Source organism: Muscardinus avellanarius (genome assembly GCF_963383645.1).
Source record: "Muscardinus avellanarius genome assembly, chromosome: 7".
Lineage (NCBI taxonomy): Eukaryota > Metazoa > Chordata > Mammalia > Rodentia > Gliridae > Muscardinus > Muscardinus avellanarius.
This window is the reverse complement of record NC_137793.1, coordinates 114,820,020-114,847,222: the sequence shown is the minus strand read 5'-3', so window position 1 is coordinate 114,847,222 and position 27,203 is coordinate 114,820,020. Positions and strand designations below refer to the sequence as shown.

The 27,203-nt window shown below is 42.9% G+C and overlaps 1 protein-coding gene across 1 annotated transcript in view; it reads left to right on the top strand.

Annotated features, from left to right (window-relative positions):
* FIRRM (FIGNL1 interacting regulator of recombination and mitosis) overlaps window positions 1-27,167 on the top strand; it is a gene marked incomplete at both ends in the record, with an annotated part of 35,763 nt that extends 8,596 nt beyond the window's left edge. The window contains 19 exons of the mRNA XM_080698790.1: window positions 1,183-1,267; window positions 2,645-2,783; window positions 5,490-5,570; window positions 7,961-8,025; window positions 9,451-9,599; window positions 9,863-9,992; window positions 10,717-10,903; window positions 11,397-11,479; window positions 12,129-12,180; window positions 13,579-13,668; window positions 16,468-16,653; window positions 18,994-19,116; window positions 20,174-20,269; window positions 22,094-22,207; window positions 23,357-23,461; window positions 24,041-24,121; window positions 25,182-25,304; window positions 26,411-26,644; window positions 27,024-27,167. Of these exons, the coding sequence (XP_080554916.1) occupies window positions 1,183-1,267; window positions 2,645-2,783; window positions 5,490-5,570; window positions 7,961-8,025; window positions 9,451-9,599; window positions 9,863-9,992; window positions 10,717-10,903; window positions 11,397-11,479; window positions 12,129-12,180; window positions 13,579-13,668; window positions 16,468-16,653; window positions 18,994-19,116; window positions 20,174-20,269; window positions 22,094-22,207; window positions 23,357-23,461; window positions 24,041-24,121; window positions 25,182-25,304; window positions 26,411-26,644; window positions 27,024-27,167 (2,267 nt within the window). The remainder of the gene's footprint in view (window positions 1-1,182; window positions 1,268-2,644; window positions 2,784-5,489; window positions 5,571-7,960; window positions 8,026-9,450; window positions 9,600-9,862; window positions 9,993-10,716; window positions 10,904-11,396; window positions 11,480-12,128; window positions 12,181-13,578; window positions 13,669-16,467; window positions 16,654-18,993; window positions 19,117-20,173; window positions 20,270-22,093; window positions 22,208-23,356; window positions 23,462-24,040; window positions 24,122-25,181; window positions 25,305-26,410; window positions 26,645-27,023) is intronic.
* Window positions 27,168-27,203: the final 36 nt, after the last annotated feature.

Sequence of the window (27,203 nt, the reverse complement as noted above, 5' to 3'; positions counted from 1 at the left end):
ATTTAAAGTTTATAAAGGTAATTTCCCCCACAGTTATTTAACAAAAAATGCTAAGCTACTCTGATTTTTTATACCCTCATTTTTTTTTTTGTTGTACCTGTATACAGAATATCCCAGAACATATATAGAAGCGCGTGTGGATGTCTATGAACGTGTATATGCACACTGCAGACATTTCTTTATTAGAATGAACTAGAATCCATTTTACATGTGATATACTCTATCCTCTTTCATTTTTAAAGAATTGCTGATTGTAACTTCATTAGTTTCATCACATACTAATAGATTATGGCCTAGGGTTTAAAAACAATACCCTAATACAAAGGGCAAAGGTTACATTTCATAACTTTGGTATAAAGAGAGTAGCTTGGTTTTGTGCAGTAAACCAGGTACCTTTTGCTCTGTAGCAAACTACCCCCAAGCCCTTGGTGTAAAACAAGCACTATCTTATTTTTGTATAACCCTGTGAGTCTAAGGACCAGGCTGGGATCGGCTGAGACCATCTTCTCAGCCCCACATAGGGCAACAGGCTCACTCCTGCATCTGCAGCCAGCAGCTTCACGCACATCTGGCTGAAAACAGGCAGAAAGTGCAGGGAAAGTCTTGTGTGGCGCATCCTGTCGCTGGTTAATGAGGCTCGGTTGCCTTTGGACAACCTCAGGCTTCAGGAGCAGCCAGAGGGCAAGTTCCAGGGTGCACGTACTTCTCAGATTTCCACTTGCCTCCCCTTTGGTGTCCCCTTTGCCAATCCCAGTCATGGGACCGTGCCCAGAGCCGTGTGGGAGGACGGGCAGGTGTGGGCTTTTATAAGTCATCTACAACAGGCAGGTCAATCTTGCATGGATGCTGTGCAGTTAGCTCTAATTCTTCCATGTTAGGCCTTAATTTGTAGTTTTGGATTAGAATTGTATCTGTAGAACATTTTGATTATACCAGGGCTCAGCTCTTTACTGAACAGTTTGTTTTATTAGCTCATAGGATAGGTATAAACGTCAAAAGTTAATTTCCCATTAAAAATGTGGCACTTTTCAAAATTATTTTGACACACTTATTTTGAAATTACATTGCCTATTTTAATTTAATCAAATGTTGAAATATTCAGTCAATACTTTGAAATATGGGAAAAATCTCATCCTGTGTGGTATTTTAATATCTTATAAGTTCTGTTTTCTTTCTTTGTAGTTATTCATTCACTACTGGATATCTGCTCTGTTATTTCCAGTATGGACCAAGCATTTCATGCCAATACTTGGAAGTTTATAATTAAGTAAATCTTTACTTTTTATAACATTTTCTGTATTGTAAGTCTTAATTATTCATGAATACTAAAAAGAGATAAAAAGTTCTACCTAGTTAACTGGTACTTCTAAAATAATGGGCAAGTCGACATCTTAACTCTTTGCCTCTCCTATTGGTTAACCAACTATTAAGAATGCTATTTCTAAGCTTAGATGAATTAGTAAGTATAATTTGAATCGACTGTAATCCCTTCATTATAGACAGTTGAGTTTTTCAAACTTAATTCCATTTACAAAATAATTTTAACTTTCTGAAACTGGAGAGAGTTTTGAAGGGTTCCTAGGGAGAGTACCCATAACATTTATCAGATTCTTAGGGGTGGTAGAAGACATGATTGAGATGTAAAAATGACTAAGAAACTATAGTGTGCGTGCAGTAAGTAAGAAAGGTCAGTCTCTGGTGCATTGAATTGCCAACAGGCACTAATGTAGTCCTGAGGAGTGTACCTGGAGCACACGGCATGTCCTCCAGTCCTCTCTGAAGCCCCTGGCAACTTGGTCCACTTCTCGAATCTTAATTTGCTCTAGCAGTTAAGGCTGCTGAGCTGTAGGACTGTTGAGTTCATCACTGAGATGCTTAGAACTGCACGCGCCCTGGTGAGCGCTCAGTGAGTTGGCCACCTCCGCAGCGTTGTCAGCAACACAGCCGCGTTGTGTGTCTTCAGCTCTTGCCCTGTTCCAGTTCATTTCCACCCAGCGTTGAGATGTTCTCAATCAGGTCACATCGCTCTGCTGCTGCTTGCAATCTACCCCGCCTTTGTAGAGAAGCACCCTGATCCTTGGCCTGCCTCCCTCAGGGTCACCTCCTGCCGCCCCGCCCCGTTTCTCCTGGCCCAGAGCCTGCACTGTGCTTTCCTTCTGCCTAGACGCTGCTGCCCCGACTCCCCACCTTGCCAACTCCTGCTTATCTTTCTGTTTTCCACTTAAGTGCTTTATCTTTATGAGAGCATTATTTGATAGTCTTTGTTGTAACACTTCAGAGTTTTCCTTCTCAGCACAATCATAATTATTCTTACAATTATTCAACACTCTCATGCTAGACCACAAACTTCATACACACAGGGTAGAGACTGCGTTTGATTTTTTTATCCCAAGGCCTAGCAGAGTGCTTTACACATAGTAAGAGTTCAATTAATATTTTGCATAGAGAAATAAACATTGACAGCTTATTTAAACATGGCCGCTTCAGATGTAAAGTTAGCACGTATTCATTTTGCCATTCTGATATACACGATGCGGTGTGTGGTGTGCTGTTTTAAAAACACCGAATAAAGTAGACATTATTGCCCTAAGTTACTTGATGTGTTACTCATGGTGATTTTATTCTTTTCTCTGTATTCATTTAGGCAGAGTCTCAAACACCAGTCCATTATAAAAAGCCAATTGAAACACAGAGATATAATTACCAGCTTGTGTGAAGACATTCTTTTCTCCTTCCATTCTTGTTTACAGTTAGCTGAGCAGATGACGGGGTCAGATGCACAGGTAACGGCACTTTAACAGTGGCCCTTGTTTCTTTGGTTAGTTCCCATGTCTCATGTAAATATGTAGACCTTTAATAGGGGATTTTAATTTCCTTCCGTCTGTCCTTCCACCAATCCATCTGTAGGATTCCTTATAGCCATTACTTTTCACCCAGAACATCGCGTGACCAGCTGCCGCCGTGGCCTCTAGAGCCGTAAGGACTGGAGGTTCATCCAAGCCCCACACTGGTGGCATATCCCCGAGCAGGGCTGAGCTGGAGGGCAGCCCTGCCGGGGAAGCGAGAGCTTGGAAAAGAGATTGGCAGTCGTGTAGGGGCGGGAGGAGCAGCCTGGGGAAGAGGCTGCCCTCTTTCTTCTTCTCTTCTCTCTTTTCTAGTTTTCTTTTTGCATTTTCTTCTTGTTCCCCTCACCCTGCCCAAAGGAGGGTCCTGTGTCGGGGCAGGAGGTTGCTCCTTCCTCACTGTAATCCTGCACACCTCTTTTGCCTTAGCTAGTATTGGAAAGTACAGTTACATGGAGATTCCTGAATGGGGTGAGATGGAAAGCTGAGGGCATCAGGACAGCGTAGAGTAGCTACAGAAAAGAGGGCTTGGGGGCTGTCTTGCCAGCATGGCTATTTGTACAGAAAGCATATTAAATTTATCTTACACAAACTGCTTGTATAGGAGACTGGAGATCCTCCTAACTGCCCATGCACATTCTTGGTTTACTCATTGGGGAGGTGTGGCATCTCTGCTCCCTGCCGTTGCCTGGACAGCGCTGCCGGGACCTGTAATTGCTGCGTTCTTAGCTGGGAATGTGGAGCAGCAGTGCCCTCTGCTGCTCTTTACTGATACTTTCAAACCTACAGTGCTTCCCAGGCAGTTTTTACTTTGTGTCTTAGTCTCAGACTAGCTTACACTTGGTACTTCATAAGTAATGGAAACCTAGGCTGGGAAGGCCAGGACCCAGACGCCTGGTGTGGTGGGGGCAGCTCTGCCAGAGTGCGGCCTTCCTGCTGGGCCTCGCGTAGAGGAGGGAACAGGGCCAGCCCCCTTGCCCGTTACCCACCCTAGACCTACTGTCGGCCACTTGTAGATATTATCAGTGCTTTGTTTTGTTTAAAGAAATGAAGACTGAGCGCTCGCCTTAACGCACTGAGAAGTGGTCTCCTTAGCTTATGTTCTTCACCTCTTTGTTGGCGTTGGGATCAAACTGTTTAAACAGTTGAGAAAGCCAGGTGGGACTGTCAGTGTAAATGTTATTCACTTTTTAAAATATCGAATAAGAGCTCTAACTTTAAATAGCAGTATGGTATTTAGTAATGACGTAAACATTAGGGCTTCAACCAAAGCTTGCACAATTTCCCCAATGAAAGAGAAACATCTAAAGCAAACAGACTGATGATGATTATGCTGTTTCACCACTCAGTCGCTCAGTAGTAAAGTGCTTCCAGAACCCTTACTGTGCACCAGGAGAGGTGCATCATTATTGAAAGTTGAATTTTCATCTACCCTGTATCTGCTGAGGAAAACGGCCTTTGGTTTGCAAAATGAAGGGTCATATTTACTCTGATTTGGTTTAATTAAGATTGTACTATATTGTTTGAAAAGAATCAAGCATGGGCAGTTAACCAAGGTCAGTTAATCATTAATGTTAAGATGAGAATTCTCAAAATTAAGATAACTTTCTATTTGGTTTACTTTTGTGGCTCTAATTTAAAGCTCTTTATCTTAGTGCTACTGTGTCCCTGACGGCATACCTGCCCTTTTCTTTTTAAGAGCTGTTTGGCACTGGAGTTTAGGAATCTGCTATGGATATACTTAGCCATTCCCAGCACGGTTCATTTGTCTCCAGAGTGTGACGAGCTCTGCACTGCATACTAGTGCTAGTGTTTTTGTGAGATGGAATTCCAGAAATGGGATTGCTACTCGGTCAGGGAATTTTGTTTTCCTTAGTACTGGGGAAGGAACCCAGGGGCATTCTACCAAGCTCCACCCCCAGCCCTACTTTTTATTCTTTATTTTGAAACAGGGTTTCACTGAGTTGCAAAGGGCCTCATTAAGTAGCTGAGGCTGTCCATGAACTGTGATCCTCCTGTCTCAGCCTCTTAGAAACTGGGATTAGAAGCCTGCACCACCACGCCCGACTCAATCAGGGAATTTTAGCACTTTCACTCTTAATACAAATGAAGAGAATATAGTATTTTAGCAACCACTAATGGTAAAAGAAAGTGCTTGTTACCCTACTTCCTCCTCAACTCAGGGATGTTTGTCTTAATACAAAATGCCTTCAGTTCTTCCTTCTCCCCAAAGATAAGTAATTCAGATTATTATTTTTTTTTTGCAGTTTTAGTTGATTGTATTTTCTTTTCTCAGTTATCAGTGGCCTTTTTTGACTGTTAACTTGATCCCCACACAGCAAAGAACAGTAGATTAAATTTCTTGCGCTTTTAAGTCAACCAAGAAGGATCGCCTTTCTTAGTATTATATATAGTTCATTTACTTTTCAGAAATGTAGAATTTAACTTTTCTAAATTCCTCTGTTATTTGATATTTGTTTACTGCTCCTAATAACAATACAAAAATAGTTATGTTTTCTTGGGAAATTTTTATACTCTGTATTTATTAAGAGATTTTTAAGAGAATATTGTCTCACAGTTGAGCTACTTTTGCATTATTTTGTATTATTTTTATTATAATGCTTTCTTATTTTTTCTTTGGAACAGGATAATGCTGACCACAGAGTATTTCAGAAAACACTCAAATTGTGCCGTTTCTTTGCCAACTCCCTCTTGCACTACACTAAAGTAAGGGCTCTTTTTAATGATACATAAATATAAGATCTACACTAAATTATATATTGTCCTGTTTTTACCATTCCTACCAAAACCAATCTTATGATGTCATTTTATCAAGTATACTCGAGGGTTTTAATAGCTTAAATTGTCAGTTGTTAAAAATTGAAAATCTATTATTACATTTTGTGTGTTTGTTTTCTGTATTGCTGGGGATGGAACTCAGGAGCACCCTGCCACTGAGCTACATCTCTAGCCCTTTTAATCCTCCTGCTTCAGCCTTCTGAGTAGCTGGGAGTATAAATATACTCCGCCTTACCTGGCTGTCATTATTCTTTTTATTTTCTCTGAAAAAATATAAAATATTTCTTTCTTTTTTTTTTTTTTTTTTTTGGTGGTACTGGGGTTCCTGGAAACCCTTCTACCTCCAGGCTATACTCCCAGACCTATTTTATATTTTTATTTGGAAACAGTGAGGCTGGCTTCAAACCAGCGCAATCCTCCTGTCTCCGCCTCCTAAGCGCGGAAGTTACAAGCGTGCACCACCATGCCCGGTAATATAAAATATTTTTGTAAGCATAAATCAACTTCCAGAAGATTATTCAATCTGCCTTTAAATACTATTTGCAAATTACTTCTACTGTACTAAATTAGGTTGTTAAAGTTTAAATGCTCACACCTTGGAAGCTGTCATAATTTTAAGGAGATATGCATATTTGGGGGTCATCAAAATGGCGGTGATGTTTGAAGTAATATGAATAGAGCCATGTCTAGGCATATTATGTGGAGAAAGGGCACCAGTGGAAGAAACCCTGCTGGTGATGCTTGTTAATGATTCTTCAAGGACTGCAGTCCATGTGGAGTATGTTTTTGATCCTGCCTTCTTCCGTTTTGAGGAGAGATCAGATTTCCAGTGACTGTTGATTACAGCCTGCGCTCCGTGCCTGGCGCATTGTCCCCAGCAGGGCTGTTCCACTTGGCTGAGTCCAGCCCTCTGGGTAGAGATCTGCTCAGAGATCTCTGCTCCTTACCCTGGGCTCCCTTCCAGGGGCAGGGAGGCGTTGAGAGGACGTGCTGGGTGGTGCCCGTCTAGTATTTGCTTGGTGTGTAGATGGTAAAGTCATTCCTATTGTGCCATTTTGGCAAATCAATTCTTTTGTCTTTTTTTTTTTTTTTTTTTTTTGGTGGTACTGGGGTTTTCTACCTCCGGGCTACACTCCCAGATATATATATAATTTTTTTTTTTTTTTTTTTAATTTGGAAACAGGGTCTCTTAAGCCAGCATGACTGGCTTCAAACCTGCGCGATCCTGTCTTTGCCTCCCAAGCGTGGGGATTACAAGCGTGTGTCATCACGCCCGGCTTTTCTTTCTTTCTTTCTTTCTTTCTTTCTTTCTTTCTTTCTTTCTTTCTTTCTTTCTTTCTTTCTTTTGTTCTTTCTTTCTTTCTTTTTGTCTTTTTTTTTTTTTTTTTTTTAAGTACTGGGGATGGAACCCAGGGACATTCTACCTCCGAGCTACATCCCCAGCCCTGTTTTTTTTATTTATTTTGAAACAGGGTCTCACTGAGTTGCAAAGGGCCTCACTAAGTAGCTGAGGCTGTGTGTAAACTGTGAACCTCCTTTCTCAGCCTTCCAAAAGCTGGATTATAAGCATGCGGCACCATGCCCGGCTTAAAACTCAATTCTTTTCTATCAAGGAAATTTTTAAATTTTTAAAAATTAATCACTAGCCAGGCGTGGTGGCACACGTTTAATCCCAGCATTTGGGAGGCTGAGACCGGAGGATCGTGGTTCGCGGACAGCCTCAGCTACTTAGTGAGGCCCTCTGCAACTCAATGAGACCCTGCTTCAAAATAAAGAATAAAAAATTGGGCAGGGGGTGTAGCTTAGAGGTCAAATGCTTCTGGGTTCCATCCCCAGACCTGCAAAAAAAAAAAAAATCACTCTATTTTTTTCCTTATATCTGATCATTCAGTATAAGCTAAGACAAGATCTAGCTGTAATGGGTGGAGGAACCTCACCTTCACTTGACTCTTCCTGGTTTCTCATTGGTGATAAAGGTATTGGTATCTGAACTTCAGCTCTCTAGTCTGTGACGTGCGCATGACAATGCATAAGGTTTTCGAGCAGACTGAAGGTAACCTGTGTAAAGGCCCTTGGTACACGATGGTCCCAGGCCAGGCACTCGATGGGTAATGGCTGCCAGTCAGTGAGAGCAGCTGTGACCATAAAGTACAAGTTCTTGGCCTCGTCCTCCTCTTCAGTCTCCTGTGGGATTTTTTTCTTTCTTTTTTTTTTTTTAAATTGTGGCACATCCAGGGTTTTATTTCACATGCCTTTGTATTTCTGTATTACTGAGTCGTTAAATATAAAGAATGAATGTTTTCTTTTTTTTTTTTAAGGAATTTCTTCCTTTCCTCTCCGATTCTTGCTGCACATTGCACCAGCTCTATCTTCAGGTATACAGGTAAAAAGAATGTTTTATGATTGTTAAAATGCAATAATGTTATTTGTTCCATGCAAAGCCCAAGTATATATCATTGTAAAGTAAAACATCAAAGTAATTTTCTTCATGTTTCAGTGAATTCTTGTCTGCTTCCTTAAAGTAATTGAAGATGGAATCTTTTGAATGGTAGATTCCATGTGAGTTGGTATTCTTTACTAGTGACACATGAGTGACGAAGAATTGGTGTAACGAATACCAAAGGCAAAAAATCTGCATATTATATCTTATGTTGGCATATTTTTTGTTTTTTAAAAACTTATTTAATTGAAATTAGAGTTGATTTTATGGGCATAAAGTAGAAATTATTTAAACTGAACACAGAGAGCAAAGGGCTGAACATGATTGGGATGGCATAAAATAACCAGATACATGTGTAGTCTCAGAAGAGAAGAGGGAACGATATAAAAAAAATACACGGAAGCCGGGCGTGGTGGCGTGCGCTTGGGAGGCTGAGACAGGAGGATCGCGCAGGTTCGAAGCCAGCCTCAGCTACTTAGGCTCTCAGCAACTTAGTGAGACCCTGTTTCCAAATAAAGTATACAGTAGGTCTGGAGTTTAGCCCAAAGGTAGAAAAGCCCCTGGGTTCCACCCCAGTACCACAAGAAAAAAAAAGACGTGTGTCTCAAGACATAATGGCTAAATGTTTTTCAAATTTCTTTTTCTTATTTTTATATAGGATAAGCACATAGAGCGACATTTAATTTATGGGGTTTTATCACATATTTATATGTGTCTTTGGAATTTTAAATATATTTTGCATACATGTCTTTCACCTTACATATAATTTATTCTGCACAATATCTGCCCATGTCACACATGAAGAAGCTGAGGCTCAGGAAGGTCGGGTGAGTGGGTGGAAGTGGCGCCGGCCGTAATTGCAGACCACACTCCACACGGCCGGCGCCTTCCCAGCTCTCCCCGGGCCGCAGGCGTCTGTGCTCAGTGCGCATTGGCCCCCCTGGGCGGGCTCTGCTTCGCCCTGCTCACCACAGCCAGGTCACATGGCAGAAAGTACTGGGTCCTAGCTGATCTCACAGATTCCGGCTGAAGTTTAGTTTAAACCCCAGGAACATTTCCACAAAAGTTTTCCCAGCTCAAGTGTTTCTGTGTTGGTACACAGTTTATTTCTTATAAAGGTCTTGCTTTTGAGAACTAGCATTAATTCATAGTTTATCATCCTACCTATTTTAAAACAACTTTTAATAGATGGGTTTATAACTATTATTTAGTTCAGAAGTATTCATACAATTCTGGTATCAATTCAGTATTTTGCTACTTTATAAAAATAGATATAAAATTTGTATTTCCACTACTAGAAAGTTGGACTTTAGTACCTAGCTCTATCTAAAGTTGGAAGATGGCTGCTAATGGGGGCATTGTTTCCAGCAAGTTCCCTCCGAGCCTGTATGCGGCCAGGATCTCCAAAGCACAGCAGGAGGAGGTGGCTGGTGCGTTCCTGGTGACCCTGGACCCGCTCCTGGGCCAGCTGCTTGCGCTCCCAGCCTTCGCACAGACAGTTTTGGACAGTAACCTAGGTAAGCTTCAGAACAGGTCTGATGTTAAGTCATCCCTACTAACTGTGACATGCTAGAGGCTGTATCTTCCCTTCTGTAATTGTTACTTAAGATTAAATTTTTTATTTAAAATTTCTCCCACTTCCTTTTTAAAACATATTTCCCATATTTAAAAAATCATGCCTCTAATTTCTTTGAATAACACAATTTCTACTGAAAACACTTAGGATACTTTTTGCCAAGTCATTGTAACACATTGCATGATTTAATTTGTTGCTGGAAAGACCTGCCCTGCGAGCTGCAGTTCCCCCAGTGCCTGCTCCTGGTGTTTGTCATGGATAAGCTGCCCGCTCAGCCCGAGGATGTGCAGACCCTGTGGTGCACAGAAGGCCGAGTCTCAGACACCACGACCAGGTAGCGGCTCGTCCGTGTCCAGTCCTGCTGGTGCTTCAGCATATCCTTGTTTGGGGAAGGGTCTTAAGATTAAGTTTCTTATAAGTTAGAACTTGTATTAAAGTTACCTTGTAGAAAAGCTACTTTATAAAAGTAGATACAAAATACATACATCTATAACAGATGCTAAAATTCTTCATTGTGTTCAGTGTTTATTGCTGGTTCCAGCATTGTAAACCCTGACTGTGATGAAGTAACGCGAGTAGTGGCCTCCAGCCCTGAGCTCCGGAGCCATGTGATAGACTAGGTGCGAGTAGTGGCCTCCAGCCCTGAGCTCCCGAGACCCTGCGCGGGTCTCCTGGGCCGTGCACCGTCTCCCACCCTCACCAGCACTGTGGCCAGATTCCGGTGCCCACCCCCTGGGTTATGGCTGTGTTCTAAGTTCCCACTCCTTCCTCGAGCCCATTTAACTGTTTTATAAGTTCTTTGAGAAACAGACTTTGTGCAACTTCGGATTATCATTAATAATTGGTAAACTGCGAAAAACATGCCCTGAGGAATTCTACTAGTGAATACATTTAATTTTTATGTATACATATTCACTTATACTAGCAACTGTTATTGATTATATCCCTGGAAACATTTTACTTTGCTAAAATAACCCTCCATTTGATGTGTTACTATTTTATCTGCTAACCAGTAAGTGTTATTAATGTCGGGTTCAATGTTCTTAATTTCCCTGCAGGATGTCTCTATTCAAAGCCATTTTCTACAGCTTTGAGCAGTGTTGTGGTGAACTCTCTCTGCCTGTTCATTTGCAGGGAGTAAAGCGCGCAGGGCAGGCCGAGGCGGCCGTCACCTTGTATCAGCACGTGTGCGTTCACCTGTGCGCCTTCATCGCATCCTTCCACCCCTCCCTGTTCCCCGAGCTGGTAAGCGGGGAGGGTCGCCCCTGTTTCCACAGGAGTAAACTGCTTGTTCTGTTCATCTTAGGTGTAATATGGAATTGGATTAGAAAAGAGGTTAAGAAAATTCTAGGGAGAGTTTCTAGGATGTAAATAAGGGTCAGTATGATACAGTGGGTATCCAGCACATAATAAGTATCATATATAAATAGTTAAAGGTAGAAAGAAAACTATACGTGTATATAGTATATATTTTATTGATGTTGCTTTAAAGATTATGGGCTAAAGAATCTTTGTGGCTCTTGATGATTGAACTACCACATTTAGAACCAATTTTGATTCTCTATAGCCCAACACAGTGATGCTCAACATTTACTGAGAATGTTCTTCCAGATAACTAGGAGTGGAGCTTTCCAGTTAAGCATCTGCTAGTTTGATTCCCATAGTGCTTTTGTCTTTTATCTTGGGAACTGTAACATTGGTGGTAACTTTTTAGTAACAAACTTTTCTGTTTGACCAGGACACCGAGCTCTTGAACGCTGTGCTTGGTGCTAATGTGATCACCTCCTTGTTAGCTATGGATGCCTGGTGCTTCCTTGCTCGGTAGGTGTGCTTACTGTTTTGATGTTTGGATTGGTTTTTAGTACTGACTGGCAGTAATGGTTTTATAATTGTAAGCTTACAGAATTATGTTAAGATAGTCCTTCAAATAGTGCCTCCACCTGGTTTGATTTCATGTCCCCGCTCTCAATTAGGAAACAGGTGTTCTCTTTCCTTTGTTTGGTATACAGCAACAGATGAGTTCTTATTAAGTAGTTTTGTGTATTTTTATATTCCTTGGCCATAGAAATACAAATTGGGCATCTCTAATATGAAAACCTGAATCTGAAATGTCCAACATCTGAACTTTTTGAGCACTGACATTAAGCTGCAGGTAGAAAATCCATCCATGAAAGTTTGTTTCAGTTACAATATTCTTAAAAATGTTGTATAAAATTATCTTTAGGCTAGGTGTGCATGAAGCGTAAGTGAGTTTTATGTTTAGACTTGGTTCCCACCCCCAAGAGACCTCGTTGTGTGCAGGTAAATATTTAAGTATCCTAAGCCTGGAAGGGTGGTCCAGCGCATTTGAGTGGGTGATGCCCAAATGCAGCAGTAGTTCGCATGTCCTCATGAGAGTACTCTGTGGAAGTCTGCTTGTGTGCTGCTCTGGATAAGTATAGAAACCCTTTGCCTTCTTTTTATATCGCAGCTATGGGACTGCAGAACTCTGTGCACACCATGTCGCCGTAGTGGCCCATCTGGTGAGTAGAAGGACAGGCTGTCAAACACCCACTTTCAGTACATTTTCTTTGGAGAATGATAATTTTAAAGAATGTGATAAAGAAAGAGAAATAGTATGGTATCTACTTGTTTGGGCAGTTTCTTTGCATTAATGCTGATGTGAGTTCCACTAATTGTTCTAGGAGGGAAAGACTGAGACTAGATTAAAAATTGAATGCAAACTAGAACACCAAAGAGTTGGTTGTAATGTTATGGCCAAGAGTTTGCATCGTTCTCTCTTTAATATGACTTTAGCTCCTGATTTGTCATATCTCCTTCAGTCAGGATGATTTGGGGGACGAAGTTTGACAGTATCAGTGCCTTTGGGAAAAGTAGCCACCATTTCTTACTGGACATGAAGAGAAAATGACTTACAAGTTTCTTTTAATCTTTTCAACACTGGCGTTTTCACTTTTGAGCTCTGAGGTGTGGCTGCCGCGTGTGAGGTGACTGTGCTTCGCTGCTGATTCTTGCCCCTGGCCTTCACTGCAGACGTTGTGACCTGCCCACTGTGCGTGCGGCCTTAGCGCTCCTCTGTCATACACCTGTTGACTTACCTTCTAAGGACTTTGTAGCCTAAATCCAGTGACGTATGCAGTAACTGGAACAGCTAGCGTCTGTAGTCTGGACCATCACTTACTGTATTAGATCACTAACATAGCTTGCACAAAACAGATAAAGAACTTTTTTGTTAATGTCATACATTAGATGCTTTTTATCTTAGGTGCCTGCCTTTCTTTCTTTCTTTTGTTCGTTCGTTTGTTCTGAGGAACCCAGAGGCATTCTACCTCTGAATTACACCCCCAGCCCTATTTTTATTCATTATTTTGTGAAACAGGGTCTCACTGAGTTGTAAAGGGCCTAAGTAGCTGAGGCGGTCTGTGAACCGTGATCATCCTGTTTCAGCCTCCCAAAGGCTGGGATTACAAGCGTGCACCACCATGCCCGGCCCTTCAGCTGTCTTTTAAGTAAAATAAACCTGGTTCCATATCAGAGGAATTGATACAATTGAGCTTATAAAATATTTTAATGAAGCATCACCTTATAGAGTTCTCTCTACCTCTGCACTATTGTGTTTAGATCTTGAAGAGTTCCATGAATTGCCTTTTGAGTAGGAGGATTAACATACAAAGTTATTATCATCAAAATGGTAATTAGAAATTGAAGTTGTCAAGTGGTGTTTTATATATAATATAACATTTTTTATTATAAAAGTAACCTAGTTTTCTTGAAGGAAAAAATTAAAATCTTCAAATTAATTAAAGCTATCTATAATTTACCACACAGAACCATTATTTAAAATATTAATTTTGACATAATCCCTTTTCAGTGTCTCTGATTTCCTATCAGTGACTCTTCCCTCTCCTGCCTTTCCCCAGGTAAAATCTTGCCCTGGAGAGTGCCAGCAGCTCACCCACTCGTCAGTCCTCCTGAGGAGGCTCTTCTTCTTCATGGCCCCGCTCCATCAGGCATGTTGTCACTGTCTTCCAGCAGCGGCCAAGAACTGGATTTAGGCCCATCAAAGCCCTTTCCCCTCAGTTATGCTAAAGTTACATGGTGGCGTGATCTGAGCAGAATCTGTGTGGGTGCTACTGGGATTGAGCGCAGTCCAGTGAGCGATGCCCCCGGCCCCTTTTATTTATTTCCTTTACTTTGAGACATGGTCTCCCTAAGTTCTGAGGCTGGCCTCAGACCTGCCACCCTCCTGTCTCAGTCTCCCAAGTACTGAGATTATCCTCCCCCCTGTTTGCCATATATTTGGAAAATACAGTGACATCGTTCTCTAATCTCCAGCCTTCTGATCTGCTTTGAAAAAGAGCTAGACCATCGTGTGTGTGGTGTTCTGTGCTTCTTCATAGTAGTGAGGGGGACACTGAGGAGGAAACTCAGGTCTGATGTGAGCCAGGTGTTGTACGGTGAGGAAGACAAGCTCTGCCTCACGGGGGAGGAGCTGTGTGGTCCAGGGCAGGTCCACAAGAATCTTAGAAAATACCGGCTCCTGGGCTCGGCCTGTGCGTGGAGTGCGGGTGTAAAGGTACACCAAGGTACGCCTCAGTACCTTGGTGGTTGCTAAGCTGCTGTGGGATTCTGCCATGGATTGAAGCTTGGGAACCAGTCGCTGGGTGAAGGAGCTGGCCTTGAAGCCCTGCAGGCCTTGGTGTGAATCCTGAATTAATATCAGTGACGCGGCATTAGCATAGATGAAAGCAATTGATCTTAGAATGGTTAAAAAGTGTGAAAATTTTAGGGAAATGCCAATGTACATGCACATTAAGAATGTGTTTTGCTTCCATATAGGGAGTAATTACTGTCTTTTTGTAACCATCGGTACTTCTATTTTATTAAAAATTACAAGGAAGTTACCTAGTTGAGGGGAAAGTTTAATATATCTTAAGGAAATTAATAGGCTGCCATTTTTATGTAAAGTAAAAACTACTATACTTGCATTTTGAACCCACAGGTGTATTTCTGTCTTCTGTTTTAAGAAGGGAAGTTCTAATTCTCCATAATACTCCTTTGTATTTTACTCTAATGAACTATTGACAACCCAAGCAGTTTTAAATCTTTAAAATGGTGTTCAAGCCAAGGGTTTCCTCCTCAGACTAGAATCTTGAACTCATTCTGTGCTCAGATTTCGGCAACACCTGCCCTGTGTGTTGCCCAGGGCATTGCTATATTCAGCTTATATTTTGGGAAGGGAACTGGGGTCGCTCCCTCGCTGGGGCCCGTTCTGGAGAAGTGCAGTGTGAGGTTGTGCTTGCTGTCAGCCCAGACCTCTCCACTTCCCTGCTGAGGTCTGGCTGCGGCATGGCGCTGCTCGCCAGAGTGGACCCTCAGCTCATCAGGCGCTAGCCCCAGGCCCAGCAGCCAGCTACATAATCTCCTTTTTTTTTTTTTTTTTTTTTTTTTTTGGTGGTACTGGGGTTCCTGGAAACCCTTCTACCTCCGGGCTACACTTCCAGACCTATTTTATACTTTTTTTTTTTCTTAAACAGGGTCTCTTAGGCCAGAGGGGCTGGCTTCGAACCTGCGGGATCCTCCCGTCTCCACCTCCCAAGCGTGGGGATTACAAATGTGTGCCACCACACCCACCTCTTGCTGCTTTTGACAGATAAATATTTTCTGCAAAAGAAATAAAGCTCACAAAATATGACAAAAAAAAGTTTCTACATCGAATTAAATATTTTGCTTTAGGGTTTTTAGGAGGCTTTTCAAAAAGTTTTGGATGTAGGAATTTTTTTTCATGTGTCAACTGGATTTTAGCTATAAATTGAATTATTTAACTTCTTTAAAAAAAGAGAGTAATCTACTTCTTAGTTGGATTATATTGTAGTAGTTGAGTCCACCCTTGTTTTCGGTGTTTTCCACCAAAAACTACTTAAACGTTTTGCAGTGTTAACAGTTCGGCTGTTCTAGGACTTTTGTTTCCCGCTTCCCCTAGTCTGTCGCAACTGCGTTTTGACAAGCCAGCACTGCTCCGTGTTAACCCAGTGAGCACTGCGTTTTGACAAGCCAGCACTGCTCCGTGTTAACCCAGTGAGCACTGGATCGTCATTGCGGTGGTAGGGTGCGTTGCACACCCCACCCTTTGGTTTGTGGATTCCTTTGTGGAGTTAGTCTATGATCAAAAAGTAGAGCCAGCTAGTTCTCTGCTGTAGTCAGACGAGGTCATAGGGAGCTAGGGAGGTTTGCTGAGTCGATCCTGTTGAAGGCATATTTGTGGTACTACTTTTGACTTAACTGTGCAAGGAAAATAGTAGACTGAATGGGCAGGAGCAAGATAAGAGGTCTGAGGAGACTAACAAATAGATACTTAATATTTCTTAGTGCATTTATTACTCCCTTTTAAAAACATGTTTTCACTTTCAAAACAAATGTAGCAACAACAAAAATAATGACATTGGTAAAGTTTAACTTCCTTTGGTCTGGTACGCAGTGATTTTGCCATGCGATTAATTGAGAAGCTTTTCTGAGCTGGGCGTGGTGACGGTGCTTGTGATCCAGCACTTGGGAGGCTGAGACGAGGATCGCTGCTTTGTAGCCAGCCCCAGCTATCTTTGAGTCTCTGCAACTTAGACCCTGCTTCAAAATAAAGAATTAAAAATAGGGCTGGGGATATAGTTCAGAGGGAAAATGCTCTGGGTTCAGTCCCCAGTACCAACAAAAAAAAAGCTATTTTGGATATAAAGTTTCAAGGCTCGTGTATAGTTCTTATGTGTCTTTCCACCTGTCCAGATGTGTAATGTTGGTCTTCTTTTATATGTCAGGTGGAGTTCATCCAAAAATTTTCTCCAAAAGAAGAAGAGAATCTGCCTGTGTGGCAGCACATCTCCTTCCAGGCACTGTCTGCTGAGCTTAGGAAGCAGACGGCCCACGACGTCTCCCTGGCTGGTGTGGCGCGGTGCCGGAGGTGGCTGGGTGGCAGCCACACCTTGGGAGGATTCGGGTCTCTGGTAAGGTCGTTTGATGGGTATGATATTCGGCCGTAGGGTGGGTTGGTAATAACACACTCCCTGCTCTTCTGAGAACCTAGCACGATTTTCCAGTTTGTACTGAAAAGACTTGCTGAGGCGAGGGCGTTTTCCAAGGTGGGAGCCCTGTTGCTGGTCTCACAAAATACCAGCTCCGTCTTCTGCAGCCCTACTCTGCGCCTTGGTCTCTCCACTCAGAAGGACCCTGAAGAATGCTGGAGTTACAGGGCTCACTGTTCTACAAGAAGTGCAAACAGGCTCTGAGAGAAAGCACGCCGGCTGGGCGTGCACGCGGACCCACTCCCCCGGGAGCCCTTCCAGCAGGTCTCCTTTGATCTCCTTAGTGTGCTCCTGGGCCAGGCCTGGGCAGTGTATTGGGGAGAAGGCAGAAATTGATGCACATTAAAAAAGAAATATCAGTGAAAAGTGGAGAAAAATCGCGCAGGCAGGGCATTCGGAGTTCAGGGTTTTCGGGCACGTGTTTCCTGTTGAGTGAGCGTTCTGTGCTCTCGTGTAATGGCAGGTAATTATAACAGTAGTGTAAATCAACATATGCAAAGGAAGTTCATGTTCTTTTATTTCGGAAAAACAAATACCTACTTAGTGGGTTAAATTTGTTGAGATTTGCATTTAATATGCACTAATTTCTAGATACCCAGCTAGGTCCATCACCAGGTAGGCACTATTTTCTGTAACAAAGACAAAGGATCTTTTGTTTTATAGTGGGTAAAATCACCAGTCTTCTTAAATTGAGTAATCCCTTAAAGTATGACCAAAATTGCATCCAGTAAATTGCTGAACTTTTTTTTTTTTCAGTACCGGGGGAACCCAGGGGCTTTCCACCTCCCGATCTACACCCCAGGCCTATTATTTATTCTTTATTTTGAAACAGGGTCTCACTGAGTTGCAAAGGGCCTCACTAAGTAGTAGCTGAGGCTGGCCACGAATCGCAATCCTCCTTTCTCAGCCTCCCAAATGCTGGGATTACGAGCATGCACCACCATGCCCAGCTGAACATTTTCATTTTTTTAAAGGAAATAAGTGAATCTTAAGAAGCTCTCTAGTAATTAGGTAAGCTTGAGTGTGATTGTTGGAGTCGTTGTTACTGTTCCTACACACACAGATCCCAAACATTACTCCATTCCTGGCCAGAAAGAAAGTTAAATATTTATACATAGAACTCACCATAAACGCAGAAAAGATACTTTTTGTCTCAAAACTCTAGGTAGTATGCTTCCTAGGCATTTAATTGCTGCTTAATACAGAGTGCTAAGGAGCCTCAGTCTAAGAGGAACAATAAAAATCGAGTAACCTATAAAGATTTGAGGGTGTGTAATGTGAAAAGTAGAGATTTTCACTGAGGAATATTTTATTTTATTGTGATTGGTTTGGGTACTGGGAACTGAACCCAGGAACATTCTGCCTCTGGGCTACATGAGACTGGCCACAGATCTGCAGCCTTCCTATCTCAGTACTCCCAAGTACTGGGATTATAGGCGTACACTTCAGTGCCCAGCTCCGTACAATAATGTTGTAAATTAGGTTGACCGTACTGGTCATTTGTATCAAGCCTATTCATTAAAATACAGTGCTATTGGTGGGCGTGGTGGCACATGCTTGCAATCCCAGGACTTGGGAGGCTGAAACAGGAGGATCTCAGGTTCATGGCCAGCCTCACTTAGTGAGGCCCTCTGCAAATTAGTAAGACCTTGCTTCAAAATAAAGAATAAAAAAAAAAAAAAATAGTGCTGGGACCAGGCATGGTGACGCATGCTTGTAATCCCCGTGCTTGGGAGGCGGAGACAGGAGGATCACACAGGTTCAAAGCCAGCCGCGCTGGCTTAAGAGACTCTGTTTCCAAATAAAAATATTAAAAAAACAAAAATAGGTCTGGGAGTGTAGCCCGGAGGTAGAAGGGTTTCCAGGAACCCCAGTACCACAAAAAAAAAAAAAAAAAAAAAAATAGGGCTGGGTGTGTAGCTCAGAGGTAGAATGCACATGGGTTCAATTCCTGGTACTGCACAAAAAAAAAAAAAAAAGGAAAAAAGAAAAACAGTGCTATTTGTATTTAATTTTTTAGCCAAAGGGGAAAAATTTCACTTAGAAAAATGAAGCAAATGTTTCTATGTATTAGGAAAAGGTTTTAATAAAATGTTTGTATTAAAGAAGTGGATGGAAAGATTACTTTGGCTCTTAGGAATATTTTCCATGAATTTTTGTGAAGAGTCCTAAGTAAGTCATGTGACTTCTAGGTAACTTGGCCCCTGGTCCTAGAAAATGGCTTCTTAACTTCGGTTCTTTCCTTCTTTCCTTTTCCCCCAGAACACAGCTCTGTCTGCTCTGCTTACTGTATGTAATTCTGCTGGTGAAATCTTGGATATTGGACAACAATCTGCTATTATGGAGGTTGGGAGTCAGCTTTGGGCCTTTTTAAACACTAAACAGGTAAGGAAAGCAAATGATAATTTCCCTGAAAACAAAAGTATTGAAAGAAGAGAATAGTATTGAAAAATGCCCTGTGAAGTTATCTGATTTCTTTAGGTGCTACTTGTGATTACAACTTAAAGCACCTGCTTGCAGTCTCTGCCAGTGGTTTCAGAGTTATAGTACTGGAATCTAGGAATGGGGCATGGACAATCCCTCTGTTTTTGTGTCTTCTTGGACACAAAATTTCAAGAATTTCATGTCCAGTTTAAGAATTTCTTTCCCTGTTCCCTGGGGTCAGTCAGCCCCTTTTCTCTTTGGGGCAATGGCCCCAAAGAGAGTGAGTGGCTTTGGAGGTGGGAGAGGGGAGTGAAGGAATGCTTTGTATCTGCTTTCCCTGCAGAGTCCAGAGTCAGTGACCAGGCTAAGTCAGAGTATGCACCCCACACATGGTCGTAAGCCTAAATTTCTTGGCTTAAATATGACTTTGTTTTCTTTGGCTAAGTGGAAATAAATATGTGATCTTTTGCCGTGGGTACAAGTGGAAGGCAGCATCCATCGTTGTGGGAAATAACAGGAATAATTTGCAGGGCATGTCTTGTCATTAATGTTTGTTTATGATCGGATTGCCCTGCAGCGTTCCGACCTCAGCACGTGCCTTCCCCTGGTGCACACACATCCTTCAATAAATATTCATCAGCCTCCTTTGCTGGGGATGGAAATAGCTCACAGTAACGGTATCAAAATAATCGTGGAGAAATGGAATTTTCAGACTTGGGGACATATCAGCTTTGCATGGGCAGACAAAAAGATTAAAATTGATCCTGTTTTGAGTTGATTCTGAATCCTGGCTCTTCTTTTTCCTAGTCATGTGACCTGAACACATTATTTATTCTGTTCTTATTAGTAAAGTGAAGGTGGTAACATCTCCCTCAGAGTGTTGTAAGGTGTAAATGAGGTCAAAAACATAAAGCACTTAGCATATTGTCTGAGGCAGAACAAATGCTTAATGAAAACTTGCTAATTATAGCTATTCTCATGTGATTAAAGTTTACCAAAATCATGTTTCTTATTTAAGGTAAGAGGCCAACCCTGTGTTCAGCATACGTTCCGTCTTTTACTTCCACTCTTGGGATTCTTCATTCAAGCTCTAGATCCTCAGCTGACAACTCAGGTAAGAATAGTGCCCAAGCTGATACTTGTTTGCTAAGAAGTTTGTTAAACTGATAGTATTTAACTTTATAGAAAGTCCGTTTTAATAATTTATTGCTCAATTTGCGTGTAACCGCTTTCTTTCTTTCTTGTTGGACTGGACCTGGCGGATTGACTTGTCTTAAACCTGTCTCCTCACTCCTTCCTTCTAGTAGAGTATGGTTAGGATACTGAGCTGCTAATCAGCCTCTTTCTGTTCTTGTAGTGGAGGATGAATGTTGTTACTGCTGAGCCGTCAAAACTTGGGGGTTGCTTTAACTGCCTAGACACATCCCCAGGCTGCAGCTGCAGCTCCTGTTCAAACATCCATGACACTTGAGAGGCACTGTCAACAGCTGTGGGATTGTTGGACTTTACCAACATGGACTCAAGGATGCATTGCTTCATTGAAGGAGGAGTTACTTTGAAAGGAGAGTGCTGCTGAATCCTGTCTCACTGGACATGCAGCACTAGGGCTCCTGGAGATACTGCGGAGCTTCAGTTACGCTCCTCGGTGGAGGTTCTGAGTCAACAGGCAGAAAGTGGGGTGCCCTTCCCCCTACCTGAAGTGGTGGAGAGGCTTGGGAATGAATCCACATGGGACAGAACTGATCCCCCAAACCAAGAGCTACCTTTAGCTCAGGGTCAGGTAGGAAATAAAAACTGTTAGGAGAAACGAACCCTTCCAATTTAGAAAAATGATGGACGGCGGCATCTTGTTACTGTATGTGGTGGGGTGGGGCAGAAAGAACTAGTAATAGCTTTGTTTCTAGTAGTAGTTTGCTTTGTTCCTTGTGGTACCGAGGGTAGAACCCGGGGGCAGTCTACCTCTGCGATCCACTCTTAGTCGGACTTTTGTATTCTTTATTTTGAAACAGGGTCTCATTAAGTACCAGAGGGTCTCACAAGTTACTGAGGCTGGCTGCGAACCTGCGATCCTCCTATCTGTCTAAGTACTGGGATTATAAGTATGTGCCATCATGCCTGGCTTCTAGCAGTCTTGTTAATGGCACACACACACACACACACTAGCTTATTTACTAACTAGGTATATTTCTTAGTTACTATATGGATAACTTGGATTACTGAATTAAAATAATACACTAAAATTGACTCATGTTGAATCTTATAATCTGAATTTGCTAAATCTAAAAGTTCTATTAAAGTTCTAAAATTGCAGTATAATTGTTCATATAGGTATTGTTTCATTTATAGATTTTACCTCATGGTTGTTGTAATAAAAAGTATCGTATGGCCTCCTGGCTAAATTTCACTGTCCTGTTTTGCACCTCAAGAGCAAAGGGTGATTTTTACATCTTTAAAGATTTGCTTAAAGGACAGAAAAAAAGGGGCTGAGTATGTAGCTCGCTGGTGAGTGTGCTTGTCTAGGTTCTGGGTTCAATCCCCACCCACTGCAAAACAAAACACAAATTTTAAGGAAAAAAGCTAAGAATAAACAACTGAGATTATATTGCCTACAAGGTGTAAAATATTTACTATTTGACTCTAATTTACACAAAAAGTCTGCCAGTCCTGGCATTAAATAATGAATCTGCAAAATAGAACTTAGAATACACATTAATTTTAAAGGTTTGTCGTATAGCATTACTCACGAGCACATGAGTTTTTTCCTGGTGTTGGAGGCAGGAGTCGGAGCTTCTCTGGTCCTGCGTGTGCTGGTCCAGTTCTTGGAGTGTCTGGTGTCCTGGTCGGTCTCCCTTCATCACGTGCCTGTCCACATCTCGCTGGTTGTTGACTCTTTTCAGTTCTGGTCGCACTTACACCTGTTCTTCGTTTTCATCTTTAGGTACTAACACTACAGACCTCGCTGCTTGCATTAGAGCCTCCTGACCACGTCCGTTTGGCAATGATAGATTTTCTGTCTTCTTTAGGAAAACTCTTTATACCTCCAGCTATCCAGGTAATAACTTGCTTAACTGTTTTTCCTCTACTCTGAAAAAAATCTTTTTCAGCAGGATCATTATTGGTGTATAGAAAAGCTATTGGTTTCTGCCTGTTGATTTTGTATCCTACTTCTTTGCTGAATTTAATGGTGGGCATTTTTAGGCTTTTAATTTTCGACCAAGTTAGCTGTGAACTAAGACACGAGATTCTTGATCCAGTTGGCCTCCAGCAGCTTCTGGAGGCATTTATGCTTCTAGGAACAGCTTATAATTAGAAACTTGGCAACTTATAATGGTTTTTTTTTTGTTTTATATTCATGAAAAGGAACCTGTTTGGTTTTTTAAGACAGAATTTTGCAAAATATTGCAAAGCATAACAGAGATTATCTCAGTACATGATAGTCTTTGAAACCAAAAACTTGATTAATTTCTAAAGGATTCTTTTATTTGTTCACAAGTAAATGACACCATAGCAGCTGTTTCCATCACGTAATGTTATGCTTCATGGTGAATATACACGTTGGCTGCTGCTTTTCAGTTCTCTTGGCAAAAGTCCCACAGAAGTTTGTATGTGAGCTGGCGTTTGCCACGAAGGAAGTTCAGTCCTAAGCTTCACGTACACAGAGGCGCAGACCAGAACTCTGCGAGCAAATGCCTCGCTTTTATCTGTGGCGTCTTCTACGTCCCCTGAGCGAGGCCAGGGTCTGGAGAAGTTTGGGGAATTCATGAACACATGGGAGACATTTAATAGATAGGAGGTGAAATCGATTCATTTGTTCAAGAAAAGTAAATGAACTCTTGCTGTGCCGTAATTAAACTTATAAATCCCCAATCTCACAGTAAGTAGCTTTGTGGGGTATTATGAGCAGAACAAACCAGAGGTTTTGTCTGGGGTTACGGCGCAAAGCAGGCGTGCAGCCAGGAGTCCTAGGTAGAGCGGCAGGTAAGTGGGCCCTGGAGGGGGGCCTCCTGAGCCCCCAGATGCAGCACCGGGCAGCGGCCCACCCGGAGCTTCACCTTTCACTGGGAGGGAGACGGGAAGCTGTCAGGGGATCTGAGCAAAGGAGTGGAGTGGCCCGATGGGCGTTGTGCTTGTATTCACCAGGACGGGATAGAGAAGTTACTCTGCTGAGATCTGCATTTAATAAGGTTGGGTCTCTTTGTAGGACAAAATCCTACCAAGCCTGTCCAGAATTCTTGCCACGCTGCTAGCCGACAGGAACTGGCTGTTAGAACAACATACCCTGGAGGCCTTTACGCAGTTTGCTGAGGTAGGGAAAGACCTATTTATCACAGTGACCGCCAATACACTTTTAACACTTAATATAATCCCAAACATCCAAAAATACTGACTGAGCCGCTTCTGTGTCTCGGCTGAACAGTCTGCTGAGGCGATACTGCTGACCATCCTTTTACAGGGTCTCTAATGAGTCCTAGACAGTGGAGTGGCTTTCCTTAGGCTCTGATAAGCATGTCTACTAAGGCACTGTCTTCCAGGAGTTCTGGCTGAGTGTTGATGCTGTGGGGTGAGGTGATGAACTGGAACCAGTCAGTGTGGTTCTCTAGAGAAGGCAACCCTGCACTGGGTTTCTCTTGACGCCTGTCCACGGCTGTGCGGTCAGGCCTCTGGACCTGGCGAGTCCAGAGCGACTGAGCAGAAGTCATTAAAATTTCCAGCCTTTAACTTGGGCAGAAGCTAACACTGTATTATCCCAAGGCATCAGAAACAGCCGTCAGCCTGTCTTTGCATATCCTACAGCGTTATTTTATTTTAAAATATTTAAAACTCATATTATTTGTCTTTGCAAGTTGTTTAATCTTATTAAAATTGGTCTTGCTCATCTTAATAGGGAACAGATCATGAAGAGATAGTTCCACGGTGTCTTGGCTCTGAGGAAACTAGGAACAAAGTCGTGTCATTTCTGGAGAAGGTATTTATTAATATAGCTCGTTTTATTCTTTTGTCTTTTTATCTTTTTTAATTTTCGTTTTTGAAATTGAGTGACTGTGACAGACTTAGCTTCTGATAGTGCTCAGAGCACTGCTGACAGGTAAGCTGAGTCCTCTTCTTCTGAGTACAAGTGGAAAATTACATAACATGAAACTGTTTCATGTACAAAATTATTTAAAATGTTGTATAAAATTACCTTTGGGCTGTACTGTGTAAGGTGTCTATGAAACATAATGAATTTTGTATTCAAGACTTGGGCCCCTCCCCAGAGGATCTCATTGTAACTTGGGGAGGACCCGACCTGGTGAGGCAGTGAGAGCGGTCTCAGAGCGAAGCGTCATCCTGCTTGTGGTTGGGATGGGCCGCAGTGGTGACGGCACCGTGAGGGGCCGCTGAGGTGCCTCAGGGTGGTGCCAGTTACGGCCGAGGAACTCCTTATGGTATCTTAGATACAATTTAGCACACTTTTGAAGTCAAGATCTGTTTTCCCAAGATTATGCCATTATCTTTACAGGTGTTTTTTTTAGTTGTACATTTAGAATTTTGAACCGTAGGGATCCCATGTTTGCATGTACTTTGGAAAACCTACGCGGTGCTAGCATTAGGATGTTACGGGACAGTTTAAATTCTATCAGAACTGTTAAAAGTACTTTTTATAGTATGCTCATTATTAAGCTTGGAAATGTTTAACATAACACATGTAAACACGTGTGGTGTACATTTTACATGCACATTACATATTTGACACGTACCTTATATTACATCGAAGCTGGACTGTAGACTGGCTTTCCTTCAGCCAGTGTCTTAGGCTCTTCAGTAAAGGTGAGGCCGCTGTCCTTTTTCTGGGAAGGAGGAAGAGGAGCACTAGGGGTTTTATCCGGGCACAGGAAAAGGAAGTTTGCAGGGCTCAACCACGGTTCCAGAGCCTGCGATGCGGCGCAGACGCTCACAGCTTGCTCGGTCTTCGGGCTTCCGGCCATCACACCATTTGATACTGAGCAGGGAGTGCTAACGTGCTGGTTTTTCATGGTCTCTGATAGAGCGGGTCTGTAGAGGAAACGGACGCTGCCAGAGTGGAACGCGTGAAACGGGAGAAGGGTGTCTTCTGGGGCCGGGCTGCCGAGGCAGCGACAGAGGCAGCTCAGCCGAGCCCGTCCTTGCAGGTACGGACACTCTCCAGCTCGGCCACGCGCACGGCTGCCTGGCTGCCGGCTGGTAGAGCAAGTTGGTTTGGTTCAGTGCTTCCCTCATGTTCAATTTGAAGTCACACACACGTAAATTCTTCCTGCTTATGATAGTTGCTTTTTAAAACGTCACCTGTAATCCTCCTGAGAGGTCACCAACATACAGAATGGAAGGGCTGTGTGAAAACACTCCGTGTCCTGGAGAGGCTCTAGTGTAACTTGTGAGCTCTGGGGAGAGCTGCTCTGTGGACGCCGCCCTAGGAGCAGGCTCCGACCCGCACGACAGCAGTTACCTCACTGCTGAGACCTTCAGTTCATCCCTTGCCTCATTTATCAGACCAGCCTAACATTTTTTTTTTTTTTGCAGTGTCTGAAAATCACATTTACCTTTAAAAAGCAGAAATGTGACACTACTAAGAATATTCAAAATGCTACTTCAGTACTGGAAGTTTATTCAGAAAAGCTACAAAAACGTAGGAATTGTGACATTCCTTAGATAAACATACCCTGCACACTGCTTGAAAGTCTGTCTTCTTAACTGGCTCCTTAAGCAGAAGACTAGACTACAGTGCTTATGAGTTACAAGCTTTTTTTTTTTTTTTTTGCGGGTCTGGGGATGGAACCCAGAGGCATTTGACCTCCGAGCTACACCCCCTGCCCAACTTTTTATTCTTTATTTTGAAATAGGGTCTCACTGAGTTGCAGAGGGCCTAAGTAGTTGAGGCTGGCCGCAATCCTCTGCCCTCTGGTCTCAGCCTCCCGAATGCTGGGATTACAAGTGTGCGCCACCACACCCAGCTACAAGCTTAGTATTTTAAAAAGTTCCCATGTGGGGCTTTTTTCTAGCACAGGTTTTAGAGTTCTCACTGGACAAGGCAGCGCTTCTCACCGGGGCCTTTGAGACAGCAGCTCTTGTGTCTCGCAACATACAGACCAGATGGGACAAACCCAAAGCGCTTTCACGCGGTAGTCTAGGTGACTGGGCCAGGGTGGAACGGGCCTGCCAGCCCCACGACCCCTAGCTAGAGGTGGTTCACTGTTCAGCATTGGCACATGGCACGACTTGTCTCCTGTTCCCTTCCCAGCCACAGGCAAAAAGAGCGCGCCAGGAGGACCCCCCAGAAGAGGAGTGCAGAGCGGCCCTGCGGGCGGCAGCGAAGGCCTTGGGGGCAGCCGAGTGCTTACTCCAAAGGGCTCCAGCCCCTGCGTGGCTTCTGGCTGAAGTGGAGGCGCTGCAAGCCCGGATTGAGGCAATGAAGCCACGGCTGCGCCAGGGGCAAGCCTGCGGACTAGGCCTGGCTGTCACTGCGCAGCACGGGGTTTGACACTGTCCCCTGCCAGGACATTCTGTATATAAAGACACGGATGTAATTATGTTTGTGCGTTTTCTAACACATAAAACAGCTTTTGTAAAGTTGAATCTAGTGAAAATAGTCTTTATTTGACATTTAAAGAACAGGATTGTGGGGGTATTTCTCATTAAGAACTTTGGTGCAATGTAGTTAATGTGAAACAGTAACTGCCAATCCACAACGGACCTGTAAACAAAGGAATAAGCTGCCTAAGGAAACTAGCAATTTGAAGTCATTATAATTTATAGCTAAAATTTTTTTCATAATAGAGCTTACTCTCCTCACTCTTAAATGGCACAAAATTAAGCTACCCAGCTTGAGTTCTTATTTTTTCTTTACTTCCAAGATTGTCCTGGAAAAAGCAGTAGATCCAACCTTTCCTCGCCTCACTCCTCACGGACCGGCCTCGGGCAAGTGCACGCAGGCTCTTCCAGCCGCGCCCGCCGCTGGAGTCGCTTCATTTGGCACAGAGTGCCTGGATGGGAGATGAGGCTGCGCCCGGGCTTCCTGGTCTGCGCAGCCTGCT